The following is a 26113-nucleotide window of genomic DNA, read 5'->3' as shown; positions in this document are numbered from 1 at the left end:
GTCTTCTGAGCTTATTCAGGCAATCAGTTTTTACAGGAGTGGTCATATGGGAAAACATACATCTACCACATCTACCCGTGGTGCTCATTGCCCAACTGTTCATCCATTCCTCTCTCTTATTTGTTTTGATTATTTGTTTCGCTGTGTCTAAGGATACTGGAATTGATGGTTGTAAAAGTGTTGATCCGAGTCTGGCTAGTATGTCTAAAAGGTTTTGACAAATTTACTTGGACTCCATTTTTTATTTGTTTTAATATTATACAGGACATTATTATTATTATTATTATTATTATTATTATTATTATTATTATTATTATTATTATTATTATTATTATTATTATTATTATTATTATTATTATTATTATTATTTTTAATTATATTAATTTTTTTTTCTTCAAAGCATTCTAGGATTAACATGGAGCTCTGACCTTGGTTTAGACTTTAATTTACAAAGTCAGAAAAAGTGAATACACGTGTGTTATGGGACAACCTGCTTGTGCTTTAAAAGATTCCAATTGTAGTTTCCTATTAATGGGTAATATAAGTTATAATTTTCTTCTCATTCTCAGTTAAATAAAAAACATTAAAATAAAATTCCCTTTATTCATCCGATAGGGGAAATTTGTCTCTAGGTTCTATTCCCAGGGAAGACTGGAATAACCCAGGCGCCAAGTGCGGCGCCGCAAATTGAGCTAGGGCGAGGTGACTTGCTCAAGGCCACACAGCGCAGCGGCGGGTGATCGAACTTGGTACCTTTCGGGTACGAAGCAAAGACCGTACCGCTGAGCCACGCTGCCCCTTACTGTGTTTTAATCGAAATATGTCTTAACTGGAATAGAAAATAACAGTCTTTAGAATAGGAGTTTACTGTAAAAGTAAAATTAATGAGCTCAATATCTGAAACATTTTTATGTTAAGGATTCTTCTTGTTATAGTTATGGCCAATGCCAAGGATATTCTTAGTGCTGGGGTGACCAATTTCTTTATCATATCACCTTTATTTTATTAAGGGTTAATACGGTTCATTGTCCTTTTGAATTATCTCTACACTGATCGTGGATAGCTCATACGGTAGAGTCACGCTTTCATCGGCCAGGCGGAGTTGTCGTACCAGTAAGGTCGCGGGTTCAAACCCCCATCACCTCCGCGAAAATTTGTTATTCTCTATTGTCTTCTGGCACTTTCCTACTCACTTCATCTCTTACTGGTTGTGGTGGCAGCGTTAATATTAGTTGTAGTGGTGGTGTTGTTGATGGTATCACCAATTTAACTCTCCCATGCGTTCTTCATTCAGTCATTTATTCGTTTATTTAAATTGATTTTCTAACATTTATTATTTTATTATTTTGTTCATTCATTCATTCATTCATTCATTCATTCATTCATTCATTCATTCTTTCATTCATTCATTCATTTCCACTAAATTAACTATTGCTTAGTTCGTGGACTCTTTACAATCAGTGGATTCATTCTTTCATTTCTTTTGGAAGGCTTTTTATTTTCTTCATTTCTTTCATCCATGCGTGGGCTGCTTGGTCCGTGTCCATCCAAAGGTCTATGACGAAGATTTCTTGATGCCTAATAATTCACTCATTCACCCATTGCTTGGTCGATCCTCAAATGCTTACCACGCAGATAGGAATCAAATACTATTAGGCCCCCTCCCATATTATTATTATGTTCACTCATGCGAACAATTCGGTCATACTATGTCCTTAATGGTCAGATTTTTGCTTAGAACGGACACGCCTTTATCGCACGATTTTGTCACATCCTGAACCATTTCGATTATATTACTGTACACGTCAACATTCATTTGATAAATCATCTATTTATTTATTTATCATTTTATTTCCCATTTTCTTGGTCTACTTAAAAAAAAAAAAACAACAAACAACAAAAATACACACTGGTCAATCAGATGAACATTCATACATTAGTCTCAGTTTAAGGGACGGCTGGTAATATTGGGCAGGGTGGGCAAATACCAGCCTGTTTTTTTCAAGTTATAAGCTGTATTACCAGGTCCGAAATAATCTAATTTAAATTAGATAATTTTAAAAGTTAGTACTTAAACTTGATACTTCGTACTGAAATCAATTTGTATGTATTTTTGATAGATTGCGAATCACCATGCACCCCGTAATGCATAAACCAGGATACGCTCCTGTTCTTTTTTATCACCCCCCCCCCCCCTTTCCCAACCACTCCACTCCGCCCACATCGTCATCTCATCGTCACGTCGCCTGACGGTGATTTTGCTGTCTGGCCTCTCTAGTTCTAGGTCGGGCTAATTCAAATGAGCCCACCTTATAAACCAGTGAGCACCAAATAGAGATTTTGGCAAACGAACTTTTTTTTATTTATTGCCTTACTTGTGCTGGTACCATTGATGTAATAACATTTGGAAGGTTCCAGTATTGAATTAAATGTATCAATTTACTAATATTATATCAAGTTAGTATTAACTTGTGTTGTTTTAATATATTTGTTTATCCATTTAAATTATCTCTTTTTTTCTCGTTTTCTTTAGTGCTTCTCAAAATTCATTTATTTAAATTGTTGTCTTATTTGTTTGTTTGTTTTGTTTTTTTGTTTTGTTTTTTTTTTAAACAAATTAATTTGTTCCTTTTTAAAAAAAAATTCTTAAAGTAATTACCGCTGTATTTTTATTGCCAGACTAAATATTTTTGCAAAACAATGTATTTTCTATTGCATTCCCTCTAATAAAACACTTTTATTCAGAAGTCACGACTAAATAAATATATAAAATACAACCCCCACCATTTTGGTTTACTCAAAAATTGAATTAGTATACGAGAAATACTCTTCTGAGAAAGGAGAGAGTTGAATTCTAAGTTATAGAGGAAATAAAGACGTTTAAAGGAAGGGTGGGCAGATTCCGTACTTGCCCGTCCTGAAGCTAATACATACATAATAGTTCGCGATGAAGAATCGGGAAGCTAGGGGTTGGTTGGGTAAGGAGTAAAGATAACACGGTCGTTATTGTTATAGTCTAACGAATGCATGAGGAGAGATTGGTAGCATTATTTAATTTGTCTTAATTGTATTGTATGAATTATTGGCGAAAGCCTAAGATTAAGTAAACTTTGTTTTTAATTTGTCTTTTTTTGACTATGGAACTGATACTTGTCATAGCAGACCTGCCTACTTGAAATAGGAAAATAAAAATCGTAGTTTTCAGGGTTAATAAAATGGTAGATATTTTAACTATCCTTTAAAAAAATCACCGGAATTTTCGTCTATTAAGGTATCAAATTTTTAAAAAACGAGAAAAACGGATTGGAAACGTAATAATGATGGTGATGGTGGTGGTGGTAATAGTGATGGTGGTGGTAGTAATGATGATGGTAATATTATTATTATTATTATTATTATTATTATTATTATTATTATTATTATTATTATTATTATTATTATTATTATTATTATTATTATTATTATTTTTTATTATTATTATTATTATTATTATTATTATTATTATTATTATTATTATTATTATTATTGTACGTATTGGTGGTATTACGATTGTTGTATTTTTTGTGGTTATTAATGGTAACAATTTATTGTTTGGTTCCATTTACCATTTTTTTCCACTTTCATGTATGTTGTCATCAAAGTGTATGATTTAATGGCGAAAGCCTAAGATTGAATAAACTTTGTAATATCGTACGGTAATCATCATTGTCGACGACATCGTCGTTGCCATCATTATCATCATCATTAACAACAACAACAACATTAACAACAAATACTACAATAGCAATAAAAACAATATCAACATCATCATATAATTTTCGTCATCGTCTCCACAACTATCATTCTAACCAACAGCACCACCAAAACCACTACCATAATTACATCCTCCCTCACCGTCTCCTCTTCCTCTCCTCCTCCTCCTCCTCCACCACCACCACCATCGCTACCATTATTCCAACTGCTACCACCACCGGCACAATCATTCTAACCACCAAGAGAGCAGTAAAAATGATGCAATTTGAGCTCTGAATGAAACTCGAGTCATATCGCGGTTGTTGCTTCTCGATGAAAAATTTAAAGTTACTACGTACTTCTGAAAATGTAACAGAAATATCAATCTCGCCGTTGAGAGATTAAAGCATCTCTTTAATTTTTCGAGTGAACGAAATGGACTTGTATTGTCAAGGTGTTGTCGCATTTTGTCTCGTCGCTTTTTTTTTTGTTGTATTCTCTTTCGTGATTCCTTTTTGATTACGTTTGGAATAATTAAAATCTACTGGTATTGTCCTTTCATTGTGAATGTGATTATTTGTGGTTGAAATATTTTATTTTTTTAAAGTTGAAATATATAATATATATATATATATATATATATATATATATAATATATATATATATATATATATATATATATATATATATATATATATATATATATATATATATATATATATATATATATATATATATATGTATATATATATATATATATATATATATATATATATATATATATATATATATATATATATATATATATGACCGAATCATCTTTGCCCCACCACTATAAATAGGCTAGAACCGCCACTGCTCAGTTTAAGTATACACACGACGTGTTGAGGACCTTTACAGTGTATATTATTGAGTGATAAAATAAATTCTGGTCTAATTTTTAGAAAAGCGTTTTGCCAAGGGTACCTACAGCAGAGTCATCCTGTTGCTTTTTTAAAAAATACCCATGTGCATAATATGAACGTTGATAAGCCCTTAAACGTATTAATATTATCACATAAATTTTCGTTATCTCTTGTCATGTCTTGTCATTAAGTCGCACTCCGTGCTTCGAAGATAATCTCGACTGTGTGTGTGTGTGTGTGTGTGTGTGTGTGTGTGTGTGTGTGTGTGTATGGTGAGAACAACTGGATGTGTTTAGGCTTTTGTTTTGATTTTTAAAATTTCTTGGTCAAATTCAATTTGGTCATTTATGTCTGTTGATATGACGTTTATGTAGTAAAGATAATATGTTATCTTTTTGTTTATCCACGACAATTCAAATTTGGTTATATGATAAAACGTCAAACAATGTAGATAGATAACGAAAGAAATCCACTCTTTTTAAGAAATAGCGTTGGGGGCCAAAATTTATCCGTACAGCCCATGTTAAGTTTTTGGAGATGGAAGTCGATCTGGACGAATTCAATCCCTCTAGGGGGCGGGGACATAAACTCCTCGAACTGGTGCCAGTAAGAGGAGGCACTGGGTGGGAGCGAATCGGCTTCGGTCGAGAACCTACCTAACGGCAAAATCGCTTCATCAGTGGGGACTTTCCACCTGTCCAACATGTACCTGCCCGTTGTGGTAACAAGCCCGAAACCGCAGAGCATCTAGTTTGGCAGATCTAAAAATTATAAAATTATTCTTTACAGATTGATATACGAGTAATTTGCAAACCTTTTTTTTTAATTGAGGGTAGATCTAATTTTATTATTACTCGTTGACTCAAGTTGTTATTTATTAAATTTGATAAGGCATAATAATCTGTCATTTAATTTTGTGAATCGTCATCTGGCATCTAGTTGAACGGTGTGTTGTGACGAAGCTTCCCGGCGGGTTTGCGACGGTGCATGAATGCGGTGAAGAATTTGCTGATTGAGTGTATCGTCATAACATAGTAGTGTGAGCACCATTAGAAGCTGCTGCCATCTGGCCACCCTGTTGCCAGATTCATTTGCGCGCACCTACCGGATCGATTTTGATCGTTAATGGCTCAAAAGATTCGTTATAATTTAGATGCACACATCTGCAGACCCAATAACCGAACACAATACTCTTCAACAGTCGTAACGTCACTTCCTTCCTAATGACGCATGGTAACTTAGTAACACTGGCTCTAAACTATCGGAACAATGGCGGACGCCCGTATGAAATATTTCTCCGGCGAGCATAAAAGCGTATCCAGAGGGGAAAAAAACACACATAAATTTGATCATGTTTTGACTTTTACACATTCTGATCACAAGACATATGAAAAGTTCTAGCCAGCATGAGGAATAAAAAGTAATGATTTTCTTTGTTTAGAACCAAGATGGCCGCCGTTGCCAGGCGGCGTGACATCAGACTACTGAATCCAATTATGGAACCTGATTTAACATTGTTGTAATGGACGATGTTTTGCCTCGGGTTTGAGAGTATTTCCATTACAACGATGAGACCATTGCATTTAGGGTTATCGGATCTGCAAATAAGTACATGCATGTCAGTATCAATCTGTGTTAACTTCCACAATATAAGTAGGAGAGTACCATAGTCAGATTTTTAATAAGTGGCGCGTGTTTTTCTTCTTTTTCTCAGCTGTCCCTCAATGCACACCTGCAAAAGTTTGTATGACTCTCTGAATCAATTTATTTGACTTAATCAAAAAATGTTTTTTTATTAATTGTAACACAATAGGAAAGGATTTCGCTTATAACAACTTGATTACAATCGATAACTGGTAAGGATCGTGACTCATATATAATTTATAGTATCAAAATTATGAATTTTCCGCCTATCCATTTTGATGGAAGTCGTTAAAATGGAATGTTCGGTTAATTGAAACTTAAACGATATACATACAGTATGAATTATTATTATTATTATTTTATTTTTTTTCACTTAAAATTGATATTTATATTGTAAAGTGCCCAGAGCTTGTGTTTTACACGAGAATGAGCGCTATATAAATGTGTATTATTATTATTATTATTATTATTATTATTATTATATTATTATTATTATTATTATTATTATTATTATTATTATTATTATTATTATTATCATTATTATTATTATCATTATTATTATTATTATTATTATTATTATTATTATTATTATTATTATTATTATTATTATTATTATTATTATTATTATTATTATTATTATCTGAATATGAAGGAACGAATGGCAATCTTTAATTATCAGACATCTACATTTTATAACTATCAATAGACATCACTGGTGAAAATACAAATGAAAGTGAACATTACGCGCTCCCAACATTATTTTTATTGCGAAATCTATAGAAATAGCTTGTGTTTATACCATAAAGGATTGCATAAATTTAATGTAGACTGGTCAAAAGTAGAAATTCATCAATTTATGACTCAGTGTTTCTACAAATAGGTACATGTGTTCAGCAATAACATCAACTAAAACAACAACAACAAAGACATACTGGACACATCGATCATCACATTCTGATGACTAGGATGAGGAAAAGGAGAAATGGAACGACTGTGGAAAGATTTCATGACACCACTCTATCCAATGAAATGTAATTTTCCTCCAGTTTGCGAAGGTTGAAGCATACCTTTTTCCAGTCTTCCTTGTTATATCATTTATTGCCTCGTCTGTGAGAGTAAATTTGGTGTTCCACCTCTCAATCTACTGGGGTCTAAATGAGCTCGATTGGATTGCGCTCACAATGATATGAGGGAAGTCGCGCAACCTCGTGTCAAAACTCCTTGAATTTAAAAACTGTTTCTGCTTTGTTTATTTTCGCTAGAATATAGTTGGGCCTTTGATAAATGGTCAGAATAATACGTAATGTTGTCTGATTAGAGACATGAAGTTGCCGAAGTTGGAGCCTTGAAGTGATCATGGGCCACCGAACGGTAGCGTTGTCCAATGCAATACAGCTGGGTGCTTCGAGGAAAGGCAGCAAACGGTTCTTTAGCCAGTCTTCAAACACCTCTGCATTGACCCCAGAATGATAGTCACTACCTTCCATGTGATACAGAAAAGAAAAAAAATGGTGAGGCATTCTTCTAAATACCCAGTATCTTCACCACCTGCAAGAATATCAATGATCCTCTGTACAGAACCCATGAGCCTTTTTCCTACCCGAATTATCAGACGTCCATTCCTTTGTCAGATGTATGTTTACGTTCACCCAGGTCCATCGTTCAACACTGGTGACCTCTGTATTTCGATAACCATCTTCTCGGGGTTGATTGTAAAATTCCAATTCCATAGCTGTCTCTCTTAATTTCTTTTCGAAGTTTTACGAGAGTCGCACCGATAGAGATTTCGTATCGTATCATATATCGTGTAAAAGTTTATATTATGGTTTAAAAGCCTTTAAATGCTCTGTGAAACGGCAGTGCATATATGTAATTTTTCAAAGTTATATAAATAGCATTCATTGTTAATTTGACAATATTGACCATATAATCAGTATTTCAAATGATTTAAAGCTAGAGATTTCATATCGGTAATTGCGACATAATGTAGACATTATGCAATAAATCATAAGTTCAAAATTTAATGCAAACTACATAAGATGTAGAAGTTTATACCAGTTAAAGCGAATTGTTATTATTCGGAAACCAGCATTACGTGAACTCATAATCAATAGCCGGAACTACGTGTCAGCACGAGATTTTTTTGAAATACGATGAATTCATCTCATATTTTGTGGTGCGTAAGTTGTTTTCATTTTTTACAGTGTAAAATCTCGAATTTTATGGCAGCGGTTTTAAAGTAGTTTTTTTTTTATAGGTCTTAAAGAAGAAAACTTTTTTGATATGGCATCAACACGGTCCAAAATCTAGATTCAGTTACGACAAATTGATTCAAAGGTTGACACAATTTTTTACAACGTTTGACAGAGGGACAACTGAGAAAAACCAGAAAAACGCGTGCCATTAATAAAAAATCTGACTATAATTAAAACAGTGCCTGTTCGTATAGCCTTTAATTGATATTATGGGTTCTCCACTAGATAGTACCAAAACAAAAGCAAAAAAAAAAAAAAAAACAAACAAAAAAAAAAAAAAGAAGAAAAAAAACCCCTAAAAAACCAACACCCGCCCCCCCCCCCCCCCCAAAAAAAAAACCCAACAAAAAACAACAAACAAACGAAACAACACTTTCCACTTAGAATTGTCTCTATTACGTAAATTTACGTTTACTTCTTTGCAGGTCTGATAACCCAAATGATTTTGGGCTCATTGTTGTAATGGAATTACTGTCATACCAACGCAAAATACTTCATTACAACGTTACATCAAGCCCATAATAATGGGCATGATCTATATTACATTTCCATGTGCTCGAGGTCATTGGTCACATTGGAATATATGCTCAAAGTAATGAAATGTGCTCACAGTTTTTGAAATATCTAACATCACGATTGGTCATCAGTTTGACACATATGTATGTTTATAACTTTTGTAAACAAAGCAGCGTGTTTACTTTGTTAAGAAATATCCAATCGTTGGGCATCAACAAATCATGTGATTGATGACTTGGTTGGACGAAAACATGAATATAGATCGCTCCCATTACGTTTTGTTACCAGACCTGCAAATATCTACTAATTGATTCATCCCCAAATATCTACTAATTGATTCATCCCCAATCTCTATAATCTCTTACAATTGCTTGGCCTTATTTGTATGTCTGATAACCCATATATTATTATACTACGTAATATTATAATGTGACCGAGTGGTTAAGGCATTGCATTGTGATCCGGAAGGTCCCGGGTTCGAGCATCGCTTCAGGCACTTTCGTTTTTTTTCTCCTTGGGCAAGATTATTAACCCCTAATGTGCTCAGTTGGACAACATGGGTGATTCTTGTTGATATCAGACATCTTGCTTGATGGATTATCTATAATCCTTCATGGAATGCCTAGGCGACGGGATCTATTGGTGTCGTTGCAGAAAGGGCGTAAAGGTAATAATAATAATAATAATAATAATAATAATAATAATAATAATAATAATAATAATAATAATAATAAAAATAATAATAAATGGCATTTATATAGCGCTTTACCCCGTTGTCACAGGCTCTAAACGCTTTACATTGATATAAAACAAAACATATTACAGATAATGGGAAGACTCTCAAACAATCATGAGATTGATATTGGTTTGAAAAAAAAAGTGAAATAAGAGCCACTGATTTGCATTCTGTTACTGATAGATAAGGATATATATATAATGTGTTGTTATCTTGCTACACATATGGTAGGTCTGATAACCATTTTAGCATTGTTGTTAAGTGACAAATATACACACATGTGCAAAAGTAACATTTGTTTTAAGTCAATTCATTTGAGTTTTAAGGGAGAAAATTTGACAAAAGTATCACAGAGACATGAGCAATAGACTAAATATATGTGAGCCAAATTTCTTTGTTCACTCACCACTGTTGTCCATCTCCCATAGTCTCTGGGTCACTCCCCACTGGTGCCCACCTCCCTTAGTCTCTGGTTTATTTTCCATTGGTGCCCACCTCCCATAGTCTCTGGTTCAATCCCTTCTGTTTCTGTCCTCCCATCGTCTCTGGTTTACTCTCCATTGGTGCTTACCTTCCATAGTCTCTGGCTCAATCCCCTCTGGTGCTCTCATCCTATAGTCTCTGGTTTACTCTCCATTGGTGCCCACCTCCCGTGGTCTCTGGTTCACTCTCCTCTGGTGCTCTCATCCCATAGTTTCTAGTTTACTCTCCATTGGTGCTTACCTCCCGTAGTCTCTGGTTCACTCCCCACTGGTGCTCTCATAATATAGTCTCTGGTTTACTCTCCATTGGTGCCCACCTCCCATAGTCTCTGGTTCAATTCGCACTGGAGTGGATTTCGGAGGATTTCGGTATTCAGCAGCGCCACGCTCTGGTAGCTTCTATGATTTGTTGAGTGAGTTCTCTCCGCTGATTACGGTCTGCTGCGATAGATATCTTATCTTATCTTATCTTATCTTATCTTATCTTACTAGAGGCTTTGTATGGGATTTATCCTTTAAATGCCTTACACAATAGTTTATAATTACAGAATCTCATGTAGCCTACATTGTATCATTCACAGACAGTTTTACACAACTTTGAATGTAAGGAAAAATGTATCAATACGGCAATGTTAAATCGAAAAATACTATCATAGAAAACTAGTTATTGAAAATTGATCATGATCGAATGAATCCTAGTTGTACAAAGTTCATAGTACAATGAAATATTAATGACAAAAATAATCATGAAAGGAACAACGATAATGATCATACATAACTCTGGGTATTGCATCATGGCACGACTGCCAGAAGGGGAGGGTACATTAGGGTGGTGGCATGGGTCAAAGTTTGCCGGTGTACGCCGGAAATGCCGGCGAATGAGAATTTCTAGGCAGGTCTTGTCGGTTGAAGGAGTTGATAGTTCACCTGCATATGCCACCATTACTACTATTATTACTCAGTGGTAATAATATTCCGCGGAATTCCGGGATTTTGGGAATTTATCAGAAATTTACCGTGTCAAACATTTTCCTGAAAGCCACAAACTCACCATTATGTCATATGTCATATTTTGGCACCTGTGCTCAGTGTCGTGAAATTTAGTGACGGTCCCGTTTGTATGACGTCGGGCCAGACAGAGTGGCGCCAGATGTCTCAGTTGATACAGAAGACCAGTGGTGTTCTTTGATTAGTATTAGTAGTTGATGGTTAAAGGGGAGGGACAAATGGGTCTAGTTCTCTCTGTTGTAGGTGCCTGTTGCCTTTTTAAACTTCTCTCTCTCTCTCTCTCTCTCTCTCTCTCTCTCTCTCCTCCCCCCCCTCTCTCTCTCTCTCTCTCTCTCTTTATTTCTGGTTGTACATAGATTGTACACCGTGATGGTCAATAGATTGCGGACTAGGACCTGTCTAGTATGTATCGGTGGGTTCTAGTGGCTTCGCCCACTTGCACTCGTAATGATTCCGACCTCGCAGAACACCTGGTTGGGTATTCAGTGTGTGTGTGTGTGTGTGTGTGTGTGTGTGTGTGCATGCGCCGGCACGCGCATTTGTTTGATTAGGTGTGTGTTGGGACGGGGGTATTGACAAGGTTAAATAAATCCAACCATATATTGATTTGCTCTGAGACTCAGGGCCTGTGTCCTCTATTATTATTTGACCCCCTTTTTAGTGTTTAAACAATTTGCAGTTTTGTAAACATAATTTTATATTGTATCATTTGAGGACTTTGGATTATCTATTTACATTATATGCAGCAAATCATGTCTTAGTTAATATTAGTACGTTGATTCCGCTTTTTGGTCTCAAATTCCGCTTTTTATGTACCATGATTCCGTTTTGGGGCTATTGGGGGTAGGAGCCTCTGGTATTGCATCATAGCACGGATGCCAGGAGGGTACATTGGGTGGCGATCCATAGATTGCGGACTAGGACCTGTCTAGTACGTATCAGTGGGTTCTAGCTAGTGCGGGGCGGTCCTTGGCAAGCTTAAGGACCACGGTCCTACGGTCCTTGGGAAATGAAGACCGCAAGGACCGGTCCTTTTCGACATTGAACATTCCTGAGAGACTGTTGGAAATTCGAACCGGTTTGACCTTTGAGACCGTGGGATCGTTCATTCTTGAACCGTTAAAGACCGCTACACGATGAAAACCGTGGTCTACAGGAGTAAAACACACGGAGTAGTCACACTCATTTCAAATTGTAACCTAATTAGAGAAGAGGGGTGATGCCTTCTTTATTTGCTCACCGTACTTCATTGTTACTTCGATAATTTAATAAAATTTGAAATTTTCCCCCATTAACGGAGATAATGGCATCGCCCAAGGCGTTGATCGAGTTGTTCGTGGCGTTGATACACACACGCAACTCCTCCCCCCCCCCCCCCCCCCCCACACACACATTAGAGGGCAGCGAGCATTGAAGAGTAAGAGAGAGACGTGAAGTTATAATAAGAGGGGGTGGATGAGGTAATAAGAGGGGTCGATGGTGACTTTTCGCCAGATCTAACAAACTCAGCTACCCATTCATTGCTGAGTAGACAGGGATTCAGAAAAAACTCGACTGCACCCGGGATCGATCTCTGGCCCTTTGCGTATAAAGAGAGTGCTCTATCAACTGAGCTATCGGGTCCCCAAATATTCTATTGGACTTTTTTAAAATTCAGACGTTATAACTGGGTTTTTTGGAAGGAAGAAACTAATGAAACTCATATTATTTGATTAGTAAAAACACCAAACGAAATTTTAATATTATTGTATTATTTTAAATGACAACACTGCGATAGAAAGGAGTGGTGACAAGAGATGGACAAAAGAAAACAAAAAATCGGATTTGCTACTTGCTAGGTTCGCACACACACACACACACACACACACACACACACACAAACACACACATCTTTAGTAGTCACATACATTTCAAACAATAACCCATTAGAGAAGAGGGGTCATGCCTTCACCATAGATCATTGTCATTGCGATCATTATGGTGTAGTAAATTTTGAAATTTACCCCGTATAATGGAATCGTCCAAGGCGTGCGCCTCCTGTTCCCCCCATCTCACACACGAAAGGGCGCTTTGCGGAGTGGAGGTTGGTGGTCGTCTGCCTGTATGGTCGTCTGTGTCGTTTAGTGTATGGCAAAGGGGGTGGGTGCGATTAATTAAGTGGGATGGGTGGTGATTGGTGGAAGATAGGCAACCGAAGGCAACGAATCGCTGGGGAAGTAGTAGGCTATGGCGCGAGACCGAAGGTGATAAGAAGTGAGGACCGCCGCCGGTCTTCCCCTATGGGACCGGTCTCCGGTTCACAGCTAAAAGACCGTGGGACCGCCGGTCCAGACCGGTCTTCAGCGCGGCACTAGTTCTAGCACCTACTGTGTCTTCTATCCCCCTATATTTGTTTTCCAACATGCTTTCTGTCTTTGTCTTGGACGAGATTACTTGGTTTTGTCCTCACCCTGACCGGATAACCTAGTTGGGAGGGAAACAGTCAATTGTATAGTTAGAGTACGGCTATGTGGTCTAGTGGTATGACACTCGCTTTCGGATCGGAAGGTCCTGGGTTCGAACCTCGCGCTCGGCGCATAGTTGAGTCCTTGGAAAAGGCTATTTACTCACATTCTCTCACCGTACTCAGGTGTAAAATGAGTACCTGGCTGTTAACAGCGTTGTCTTTGTCCGAAAAATTGTGATATCGCCTTATAACAGGTGTCATGTCCCGTCCTACATGTCAAATGTTGCTGTTGACCAGGGACCCCTTGTACTTTGAGCACATTTAGCGGATATTGCTCTATATTAAGCTCAATTTAGAATTTAGAGTTTTGGGAGATGATATTTTTTTGTTTTGTAAATCCTGTCTCTGTTATGCACTGTATTATTATTTTGTTCACATATTATAATATGATAATTTGTAAACATTTGAGTGTGTTCCTCCTTGTGGGAACCTGCGCTTGTGTCTGGGTGAGACTTATCGGTGATCTCAAACTAAGTACTTTGATAGTGCCGCTCTTGAAATCTGTATCTGTTTCCTATTTGAATCAATTCCCCATCGTCTTACCTTTTCTTGGGTGGGTGATTTAATTGTAATTCTGGAAGTTTTTACTATGTCATTTTCTTCCTTTTTACTGGCGCTGTTATGACCTTAATGCGTTGCCAACGCAATAAAACCACCAAAAAGAAGAAAAAAAACACCAAAAAACATACCATGCCTTTTACTTAGTTTTAATTGACACATGTATTTACATATATTATGTTTATGTCTGTATCATTGCCGGCATTTTATTCGTCTGTACAAAAAACAAAATCCTTTTTGGATGAATAAGGTACATTATTATTATTATTATTATTATTATTATTATCATTATTATTATTATTATTATTATTATTATTATTATTATTATTATTATTATTATTATTATTATTATTATTATTATTATTATTATTATTTTCGGACACCGCAGTACATCTGGCTATGGGTATCGCATCGTGGCATCCGCCAGCAGGTGCTTTCAAGTTTCAGGACGGCGTGAGAACGGTCTTGGGTAGGTCATCATAATGTAGCTTTGCCACCATTAGATGCAGCTGCTGCATTTAAATACACTTGAATTTGAAATTATTAGATTACTTGAAAAAAACATTTCTAACATGTCATGAGCAATACGCTTCAACAGTTGTGACGTCACTTCCCTCGTAATGTAACTTAGTAACTTGCTCTAAACTATCGGAACAATGGCGGACGCCCTTATGAAATACTTCTCCGACGGGCATAAAAGTGTATCCAGAGGAGAAAAACATAAACCTGATTTTTTTCGACACACGAGACAACGCTGTTGACGGCCAGGTACTCATTTTACACCCGAGTACGGTGAGAGAATGTGGGTAAAGAGTCTTTTCCAAGGACTCAACTATCCGCCGAGCGAGGCTCGAGCCCAGGACGATTCGATCCGAAAGCGAGTGTCATACCACAAGACTACATAGCCGCACATCACATTTATAGTAACGCTTTCATCCCCCCCCCCCCCCCTGGAAACTACGATTATTTTTGACATTTAATTTGGCAGCTCTGAGATCATGGATCCTGACATGATACCGTTTTGAGACTGGGGTCACATTTATCCTTATCGATTTACTCTACTGCATCAAATAGACGTCCACTCCACCTGCCCCCCGCCCTTTCCGTCCATTTTTTTTCAGAATTTTTTGCCACACCTCCTTTCGATTTCAGCTCACGAGACGTGGCGGTGAAAAAGATACTCTCTATGCTATATGTTATTTTATTTTTACTAGCAGTGTATGTGGTTGAACGAAATAATAATAATAATAATAATAATAATAATAATAATAATAATAATAATAATAATAATAATAATAATAATAATAATAATAATAATACAGGGCTCATTCTCGTGTAAAACACAAGCTCTGGGCACTTTACAATATAAATTATCAATTTTGAGTGAAAAAAACCCAAACGAAACCCATTTAAAACATCACATCTCGCCTCGCCTGCATTAGAACTTACCCGAAACGCGCACCCCCCCCCCCCCCCCCCCCGCCCTTTCTATGGATTTATTGATCAAAGTATGCGCCCCCCCCCCCCTTCCCCCCTTCATTCGTCAACTCGCGCACCCGCCCCTCTGTCCCTCTTCTTTTGAAGATTGGCCAAAGTGCACATGCCCTTACAGAGAACGTCAAAATAGCATTGTGCATGCGTCTCTCTTATCAAGTGAGGAAATCTATCGTTTGGTTAATGAGATATCATTTTCGAAATGTTATAAAATACATACTTTTATAAATAATAAAAATAGAACCAATAAACTTATTTTGATGAAAATTTCACATTGATGTGTTGCAAAGAATGAAAAATAATAAGGAATGCACCCAAGATTAAGATGGCCCTGCGTGATATCATTGACTTCACGGTTCGATAACTCAGACTAAAAGACTGTCGGTCGATTTACGTGACCTTGGCAAAAAAACAACTCTCAATCTGGGTCCTTGCCCAATGTTTCAATCCGTGACTTTTCAGTGTACGGCGGTTGATTGGATTCAGTAGTCTGATGTCAGGCCGCCCGCCAACGGCGGCCATCTTGGTTCTAAACAAAGAAAATCATTACTTTTTATTCTTCATGCTGGCTAGAACTTTTCATATGCCTTGTCATCAGAATGTGTAAAAGTCAAAACATGATCAAATTTATGTTTTTTTCCCCTCTGGATACGCTTTTATGCTCACCAGAGAAATATTTCATACGGGCGTGGCCATTGTTCCGATAGTTTAGAGCCAGTGTTACTAAGTTACCATTAGGAAGGAAGTGACGTTACGACTGTTGAAGAGTATTGGTTGAAAAAGAAACGATTTAACAGGTGCACTGTGAAGTTTTCATCAAAATAAGTTTATCAGTTATATTTTTATTTTATAAAAGTGTGTATATAATAACATTTTTAAAGTGATATCCCATTAACCAAACAATAGCAGATATCATCAGTTGATAAGAGAGACGCATGCGCAATGCTATGTTGACGTTCTGTCTGTAAGGCCATGTCCAAAGTGCACACCCACCCTTCTATTACAACCTCCCACCCCTTCTAATTGGATTCAATAGTCTGATGTCACGCAGCCCGGCAACGGTGGCCATCTTGGTTTTAAACAAAGAAAATCATTACTTTTTATTCTTCATGCTTGCTAGAACTTTTAATTCCCTTTTCATATGCCTTTTGATCAGAATGTGTAAAAGTCAAAACATGATCAAAATTGTGTGTTTTTTTTTCCTCTGGAAACGCTTTTATTCCCGCCGGAGAAATATTTCATACGGGCTTCCGCCATTGTTCCGATAGTTTAGAGCCAGTGTTACTAAGTTACCATGCGTCATTAGGAAGGAAGTGACGTTACGACTATTGAATCCTATTGATACACAAGAGTAGTTCATACCATCGATAACACAGGACCTAGTACATACCAACACTATAGATAGTATGCAAATGACGTCACTCAGGCCTTTGTTATTGTTTTTGCCATCCACGTTTGTGAGTTGTTCTCACTAAACTGTTTTAACCAGACTATAAAAGTTCATGGTTACACAGAGTTTGTGTGTTGGTCTGTCATACTTCCGGATGGCAATGTTGTGAACTCCTTGGCCAAGCGCATTCTATCTATAGATAGAATGCGCTTGGCCAAGGAGTTCATAACATTGCCATCCGGAAGTATAACGGACCAACACACAAACTCTGTGTAACCATGAACTTTTATAGTATGGTTAATACAGTTTAGTGAGAACAACTCACAAACGCGGATGGCAAAAACAATAACAAAGGCCTGAGTGACGTCATCTTCGAACTATCTATACCGTGCGTCATAAGTATGATTTAAAGGTCCCCACCTGTAGGGTGTCAAACCGTGGCCTTCGTAAAGTTATGGCCTGTTACTGACCAAAAAATGACGTCAAAATGCCAGTCTTTTGCCACAAAAGAAAACAAATCGTGAGTTGTATTCAATAGTTCAACCAATGAAATAACTTGTTTCCATGAGCTCTACTAACCACAACTCACTAGGCGGTGCAAAAACCAAATAATGACGTCAAACTGCCAGTCCTTTTGGATTTCAGTATCAGGCTTTAGATAGTATGCGCTTGGCTAAGAAGCTCATAACATTGCCATCCGGAAGTATAACGGACCAATACACAAAACATTGTGTAATCATGAACTTTTATAGTCGGGGTAATACATTTTCGTGAGAATAACATAACGATGGCTACGGTCAAACGTCGTTAACTGATAGATAGTTCGAAGATAACGTCACTCATGTCTTTGTTATTGTTTTATGCCATCCGCGTTTATGAGTACTTCTCACTAAACTGTATTAACCAGACTATAAGCCTTCAAGGTTACATACAGTTTTATGTGTTGGCCAGTTTTACTTCTTTATGGCAATGTTGTGAACTTCCTAGCCAAGTGCATACTATCTATAGCCTGACACTGACCAAGAAATGACGTCAAAAGACAAGTCTTTGGCCCCAGAAGAAAACAAATCGTGAGTTGTATTCAATAGTTCAACCAATCAAATAGCTTGTTTTCATTGAGCTCTACTAACTACAACTCACCGGAAACGACACTAACCTAAAAATTTCCATCAAACTATCAGTCTTCGAGGGTTCTAGTGTCAGGCTATAAGTTAACGATGGCTACGGTCAAACCTCTTCTCTTAAAAAGAACGACCAGCAACGCATTTGTGGATTCAACTCCTGAATTACAATGCCAAAACGTCTTTTTAAATTTTGGCATGAAACTATTTCCTTTATCCATAATTAATTATCGGTAAAGATGACCCCACACTTATTAGTCTAAAGAGACTGAGACACGGCGCCTGATAGAAGTCTTAGGTTTGAGGCATTTGGACAAAATTGGGATCGTCATCTTTATCGAAATGAAGTATACGTTTTATGTCCCATTTTTTAAATTAAAGAAAAAAAAAAAAGGATGTTCTGTCATTGTGTGGTAAATTATCGACGTAAGCAGGATCTTAAAACATGCCTTTATTACGGTAGTTAAAGTCATCACCTCATGTCATGGCGATGTGTGGATAATGTTAATTGGGTAACGTCGTGGCGTGGTCCACTGAATGGGATACTGTCGCATTCCGGGGTGATCAGATTGGCCATTTTAATACCAGATTTTAAAAAGAATATTCTCTCTCTCTCTCTCTCTCTCTCTCTCTCTCTCTCTCTCTCTCTCTCTCTCTCTCTCTCTTGTTTTGTTTCATCGATTTGGCATATTGTTCTGTTTAAATGAATCAGTCTGCTTTTTTGCCATTATTATAGCGCATACCGATTTAAGTAGGTAAATCAAGCTGCAATGGACAGCACGCACTCTTGGCGACGTATACTTAGACTCAGTGCGAGGTAGGAATAGAACATGCGTTCTTACCAACGAGCACTTTGTGTAGGGTAAGGTGAGGGTAATTCCACACCCACATTCATTATAGATAGTATGCAGATGACGTCACTCAGGCCTTTGTTATTGTTTTTGCCATCCGCGTTTGTGAGTTGTTCTCACTAAACTGTATTAACCAAACTATAAAAGTTCATGGTTACACAGAGTTTGTGTATTGGGCCGTTCTACTTCCGGATGGCAATGTTGTGAACTCCTTGGCCAAGCGCATTCTATCTATATCAAGCTCTTCGCAGAAAGAATGCACAAAGACCTATTGGATACTGTTCAAAGTTTTAACTGCCGTTGATTTCTATTTCCTGTTTGAACACAAGAAGCAGCCACTTTTACTACTGTTGAATTCTGACAAATTTTTGAATTTTTTTAGCCCATTGAAGGTAGGTGCAACACTCATGGTTTTCAAATATATGGAAAAATTTGATAAAATTTCTTAAACTTTGAAGCTCAAGCTAGAAATGGTTAATCATTCATCGGGCATGTAAAATTTCCCCCCAAACCTGTTCTAGATGCCTTAAGTAAGTTGCTGTGCCTATTTTAGATTCATAAAGGTGAGGGAAATTCCACACCCTACAGGTTTCGAATTTCTCGTGTCTTTTTTGTGAAAATTTTGATCAAAATCCTATGTCAATGGTTTTATTTTACAAAGAGAGCCCTCCGCTTTAGAGCTGGATCTAGAAGGGATTTTCGTTCATGTTTTCCTCCTTTTTCTATAGCGATTGGCTAATCACGGTGATGAATTACAAGAAAAGGCGGTGTCGTATGACCAAGCAGATATGGTGAAAGCGTTCAATCTCGTTACATTTGGAGGGACGGTCTGCAAGTGTGCTACCAAATTATACAGCCTAAACTGGGGAACAGTCCGTGACCATGTCAAGAAACGATACAGCAGAATGGGAGAAGATACGTATTGCTTACTCAAATCGCTAGACTGCACCCGGGATCAATCTCCGTCCCTTTGATTGCGAATCGAGTGCTCTACCACCTGAGCTATCGGTACCCCCGCCTAGGCCTATTGGTCTCAAAAGATTGTTGTTGTGTTCATTTCAGACGTTAATTATTGTTCCCGATTGTTTCATTCTCGTTTTTGGCGTGCTTGTCGTGACGGGTGTGGAATTACCCCAAAATGGAACATGCGAATAAAGAGAAGAATTTGAATTTATGAAGTGTCGCTCCTTTTTAAAATGCTTTTTGTACAGAATCCAAGGATGGATGGCTGTGGGATATTTGTATTCTGTTTGTGTGATCACCTCATCAATAGAAACTTTATGACAATAAACTGAAAAAGTTGGGTGTGGAATTCCCCCACCTTGCCCTACCGACACGTCGGTTGTCACGCAATTAACAATGTGACTAACCCGAATATGACATTTCAACCCAAAATCAAGTGGCAATTTTTTGGTTTTGACTTTTGATTTTGAAAAAAAAAAAAATAATAATCTGGCAATGCTTATTTCGTGTCTTTTTTAGGTGGTGGTGGTGGGGGGGGGGGGGGGGGGGGGGGGGTTTGGCTGTCATTGTCCTTATTCAAGCTCCTTATTCAGTCTCCTGTTGTGCTGCATTAGCATAAAGTAATTATAATAAGATATTTTTTCTGATATGATCAATAATTGTTAACAGCAACAAGCGATTTTTTAAGATCCGTATTCACTGACGTTTAGGTTCGACTTTTGATGTTGAAATACTGGTCTGTCTGGAGCTAGTCTGTTGTACTCTGATCATATATATATTTTTTTTAAACCCACGTATTTAAGATTTTAGCCAGGAAACTCGTGTCCTTAAAATATCGATCTATTATATTAACCACCAGCTTGCCAAAAAGTCTCAAACCTGGGATTTCCTTGACTTTTAAATACGTTTGTGTGTGTTTTTTGTTTTGTTCTGTTGGTTGTTTTTTTGTTTTTTTTTGTTTGTTTGTTTTTTTCTTCAGAGTGCGGCAGAGTGTATATATTATTTCACCAGATGAAAAGGATTTTTTAAAAAACCGGAAATGTTCTGTGCTTGACATTTTGTTCTTTATTTAAGCAGTTATCATTATTTTTGATATTATAGTTTTATTAACAATTTATACCAGTCAATTGTCGTACTTTGAAATGATACGTACCTATTTTAAATAAAAATAGGCCAGAAAACTCGTCCATCTATCGGTCGATTTACGTGGCTCTCACCTTGGCAAAAAACTCTCAATCTGGGTCCTTGCCAAATGTTTCAATCCGTGTGTTTTCAGTGTAGTTCGGCAGTTAATTGGTTAAAAAAGAAGAAATATTTCCGCAAGCGTTCATCTTTGCAGTGATTTATTCTTCTTCTGGAGATCAGAATTTTTCATTATCGGATATCTTCTAACGAGCGTTTGGTAAGTACTTCCGAACGGCTTTGTTTAGAAAGCGTCGATACCAACACGTTCATATTTTCAGGCCTGACAACCGAAAGCAATTATTATGGGCTTGTTTTAACATTACTGCAAAGGACAATATTTTGGATTGGTTTGAGAGCATTTTCATCACAACAATGAGCCCATATCAGTTTAGGTTATCAGACCTGCATGAACACGTCGTCAATTTTTACCCGGCCGCACACGAAACAATTTAAGTATCGCCTACTGGGTAGTTTTCCTGACCTCCCGTAGTGAGCAGGGATGCACTTACTGTGTCTTCTATCCCCATATATCTGTTTTCCATCATGCTTTCTGTCTTTGTCTTGGGATGAGATTACTTGGTTTTGTCCTGGCCCTGGCCGGATACCTTAGCTGGGAGGGAAACATTCAAATGTATAGTTAGAATTTTGGGAGATGATATTTTTTTTGTCTTGTAAATCATCTCTCTGTTATGCATTTTATTATGTTTTGTTTACATATTATATTATATGATTTGTAAACATTTGAGTGTATTCCTCTTGGTGGGGACCTGCGCTTGTGTCTTGATGAGACTTTTAGGCGATCTCAAACGAAGTACATTGATAATGCGCTCTTGGAATCTACATCTCTACAATGCCTAATACGAGCTAAATTAGGCCAATAGTGTGGCTTTTAGTACCCTGTCACTGTGATAAAAAAAAACCCCGATATGCAATAGTAAGATATAAAGTACAGGATATCAATTATAAAACTAACATAAATTACTCATCGAATTCAAACTTAAGGTGATCTAAAAGGCGCCTATAGCTGTTTGTATATGGAATAGAGGGGTATAAATGATTTACTTTATTATTGCTATTATTATTATTATTATTATTATTATTATTATTATTATTATTATTATTATTATTATTATTATTATTATTTTATTATTATTATTATTATTATTATTATTATTATTATTATTATTATTATTATTATTATTATTATTGTTATTATTATCATAATAATAATAATAATAATAATAATAATAATAATAATAATAATAATAATAATAATAATAGTATAATAATAATAATAATAATTAATAGATCTTTATTGTCCATAGATATGGCAATGTGTCATAGAACCAGAAATATTCAGATTTTATGGGGTTCCTTCTTGATATTTCGTACTGTTTACAAAATAATAACTATCAATTTGAATTGCCCTTAATTGATAAGAGAGACGCATGCACAATGCTATTTTGACGTTCTCTGTAAAGGCATGTGCACTTTGGCCAATCTTCAAAAGAAGAGGGACAGAGGTGCGGGTGCGCGATTTGACGAATAAGGGGGGGGGGGGGGGGGGGGGGGGGGGCGCAAACTTTGATCAATAAATCCATAGATAGCGTTTTGGGTAAGTTCTAATGTAGGCGAGGCGAGATGTGATGTTTTAAATGGGTTTCGTTTTTTTTTTTTTTTTTTTCACTCAAAATTGATAATTTATATTGTAACGTGCCCAGAGCTTGTGTTTTACACGAGAATGAACACTCTATAAATGCGTAATATTAGTATAATTATCATTATTATTATTATTATTATTATTATTATTATTATTATTATTATTATTATTATTATTAATTACTATTATTATATTATTATTATTTTTTTCACTTACAGATTGGATCAATTGACTTTCAATCACAGAAGGACAACAATGAGTTCTGTAAGTTTTATTTATTTATTTATTTGTATTTATTGGTATTTTAAAAGTATTCAAATCAGTAAAATTTTATGGGGTTTTATACTGAATGTTTCCATTATTTTTGTTTTTGTCATGCTCTATTGATGTCACCCGCATGCCAAAAGGAATCACCAAATTTTCATTTCACAAAGTACAAGTATTTCTTTAGGTGCCCTATTTTGTAGCAGAACTGTTTTAGTATTATCAACTGACTGTAGCCAGGTACTCATTCGCATCTGTGCTTAATGCCTTTGTGGACATTCAAATTATATAGTTTATACGAGGAATGTAAATACCATAGATGGTGACAGTGTTTAACAATGGCAGTTATGGTAGATCATACTGATATACTATGCTTTATGACCTTCACTAGGCTTCACTTATTACTTTTCCGTTTCCATATCATACAATACGGATTGCCAACATGCGTCACTACCTATAGCCACCAATTCACACCTGAGACTAATGGGATAATATGTGCAAAGTACAGGGGCCATAGTATTCATTGTCACTTATCCAGTCTCTGAGCTTGCTCAATATGACTTGGACTTTTCTTACAAGATGAGACAATGTATTGTACTGCTGACCATACATGCCTCACAAGGTAAAATGCTTACCTGTGTTATATCAGCACACTTTGTATATATTGAGCTTTTTAAAGCTTTTTTTATATGGCGCAATATCCACTAAACGTGCTCAAAGCGCTTTACAAAGGTCCCATGTCCCTATACAAGAGGTCCTTTGATGATATGTGACCAATTATCTCAAAATGGTCTAATGTCGGAATAAATTTTAAGCATAAAATTGAATTTTTTAGTTCCATTTACATTATTTTAAAAATAAATTACAGCCCATGACCTGTTGCCGTTGCTTAGGCATTCTTCCATTAACGAAAATAGATAACCAATCGAACAAAATGTCTCTTGTCAAACAGGAATCACCCATGTTTGTTTTTTTTTTTTTTTAATGTGGCCAAATTGGGGTATAATAATCTTGCCCAAGGAATAAAAAACGAAAGTGGCGAAGCAGAGCTCAAACCAGGGACCTTCCGACCACTGCCACGTCATGCACTTTTTATTTTGATTTTGAGTATAACTCAATGTCTCACTGAAACTAAATTTCTCCATTGGGAAGAATGAGTTTTTAATTAGGAAACTACCCCCCCCCCCCCCCCCAAAGAAAAAAAAAAAAAAAAAAGAAAAGAAAAATTAACAAAACAACAATCTAATTTATGACACTCGACTTCGGACCGATTGGCACCATGGACAAAGGTGAGGCCTTGGGGAAAAGGCTCTTTACTGACATTCTCTCATCGCACTTAGGTGTAAAAATGAGTATCTGACTGGTAACATTGTTGCCTCTGTTGAAAAAGGAAAAAATGTAACAACCACCACCACATCACCATCTCTACCACCACTGCTACTACAACCACCACACCAACATCACTGCAACAACAACTAACACCTCACCATCCCTAGCACAACTACAACCACTACCACATCACCATCCCTACCACCACTACTACTACAACCACCACACCATCATCACTACCATTACTTCAACAACCAACACCTCAGCATTACTACCACTACTACTACAACCACTACCACATCACCATCACTTCTACAACAACCACCACATCACCATCCCTACCACCACTACTACAACCACCACCATATCACTATCCCTACTACCACTACTACAACAACCACCACATCACCATCCCTACCACCACTACTACAACCACCACAACATCACCATTCCTACCATCACTTCTACAACAACCAGCACATCACCATCCCTGCCACCACTGCTTCAACAACCACATCACCATCCCTACCACCACTACTACAATCACCACCACATCACCATCCCTACTACCACTACTACAATCACCACCACATCACCATCCCTACCACGACTACTACAACCACCACAACATCACCATGCCTACCATCACTTCTACAACAACCGTCACATCACCATCCCTACCCACCACTGCTACAATCACCACCACATCACCATCCCTACCACCACTACTACAACAACCACCACCTCACCATCCCTACCACCACTACTACAACAACCACCACCTCACCATCCCTACCACCACTGCTTCAACAACCACCACATCACCATCCGTACCATCACTACTACAATCACCACCATATCACCATCCCTACCACCACTTCTACAACAACAACCACATCACCATCCCTACCACCACTACTACAACAACCACCACATCACCATCCCTACCACCACTACTACAACAACCACCACATCACCATCCCTACCACCACTTCTACAACAACAACCACATCACCATCCCTACCACCACTACTACAACAACCACCACATCACCATCCTACCACCACTACTACAACAACCACCACATCACCATCCCTACCACCACTACTACAATCACCACATCACCATCCCTACCACCACTACTCATGGTGTCCAGTAAGGTCGTACAGTTGTAACATTGACCGCTTGGTCGTAAAGGTCTTACATGGGCGTAAATGTGCGTTCATGATCGTTAAAAAAGAGTGGTAAATTGAAGATTCAATGAATTGACATTTTTGAAAAAGTTAAATTGAGAATTAAATCTGGCAGCACGCAGTTACGAAAGCAAAAAATGACGAGGCTTCATCTAGGGGCCGCCATTTTGAAAATCCTAGGCACCAGTCAGACATACAGTCTGACCATTGAATTGTCCCTTGGTGGTCATTTTGCAACCCTACTGATGTTAGGAGACTCTTCTGATCACGTCTCTGGGGTGTTCTGACCCCACGTAAACTCACCACAAGATGATACCATTG

General features: G+C 37.1%; 1 protein-coding gene across 1 annotated transcript in view; it reads left to right on the top strand.

Annotated features, from left to right (window-relative positions):
* LOC144965677 (GDP-D-glucose phosphorylase 1-like) overlaps window positions 1-26113 on the top strand; it is a 47830-nt gene that overhangs the window by 3866 nt on the left and 17851 nt on the right. Inside the window, exon 2 of the mRNA XM_078901262.1 lies at window positions 23225-23270. Within this exon, the coding sequence (XP_078757388.1) occupies window positions 23262-23270 (9 nt within the window). The 5' untranslated portion in view covers window positions 23225-23261. The remainder of the gene's footprint in view (window positions 1-23224; window positions 23271-26113) is intronic.

This window comes from Berghia stephanieae, chromosome 1 (genome assembly GCF_034508935.2).
Source record: "Berghia stephanieae isolate SIO BIC M18660-M18661 chromosome 1, UCSD_Bste_1.3, whole genome shotgun sequence".
Classification (NCBI taxonomy): domain Eukaryota; kingdom Metazoa; phylum Mollusca; class Gastropoda; order Nudibranchia; family Aeolidiidae; genus Berghia; species Berghia stephanieae.
This window is presented reverse-complemented; position numbering and strand designations above follow the sequence as displayed.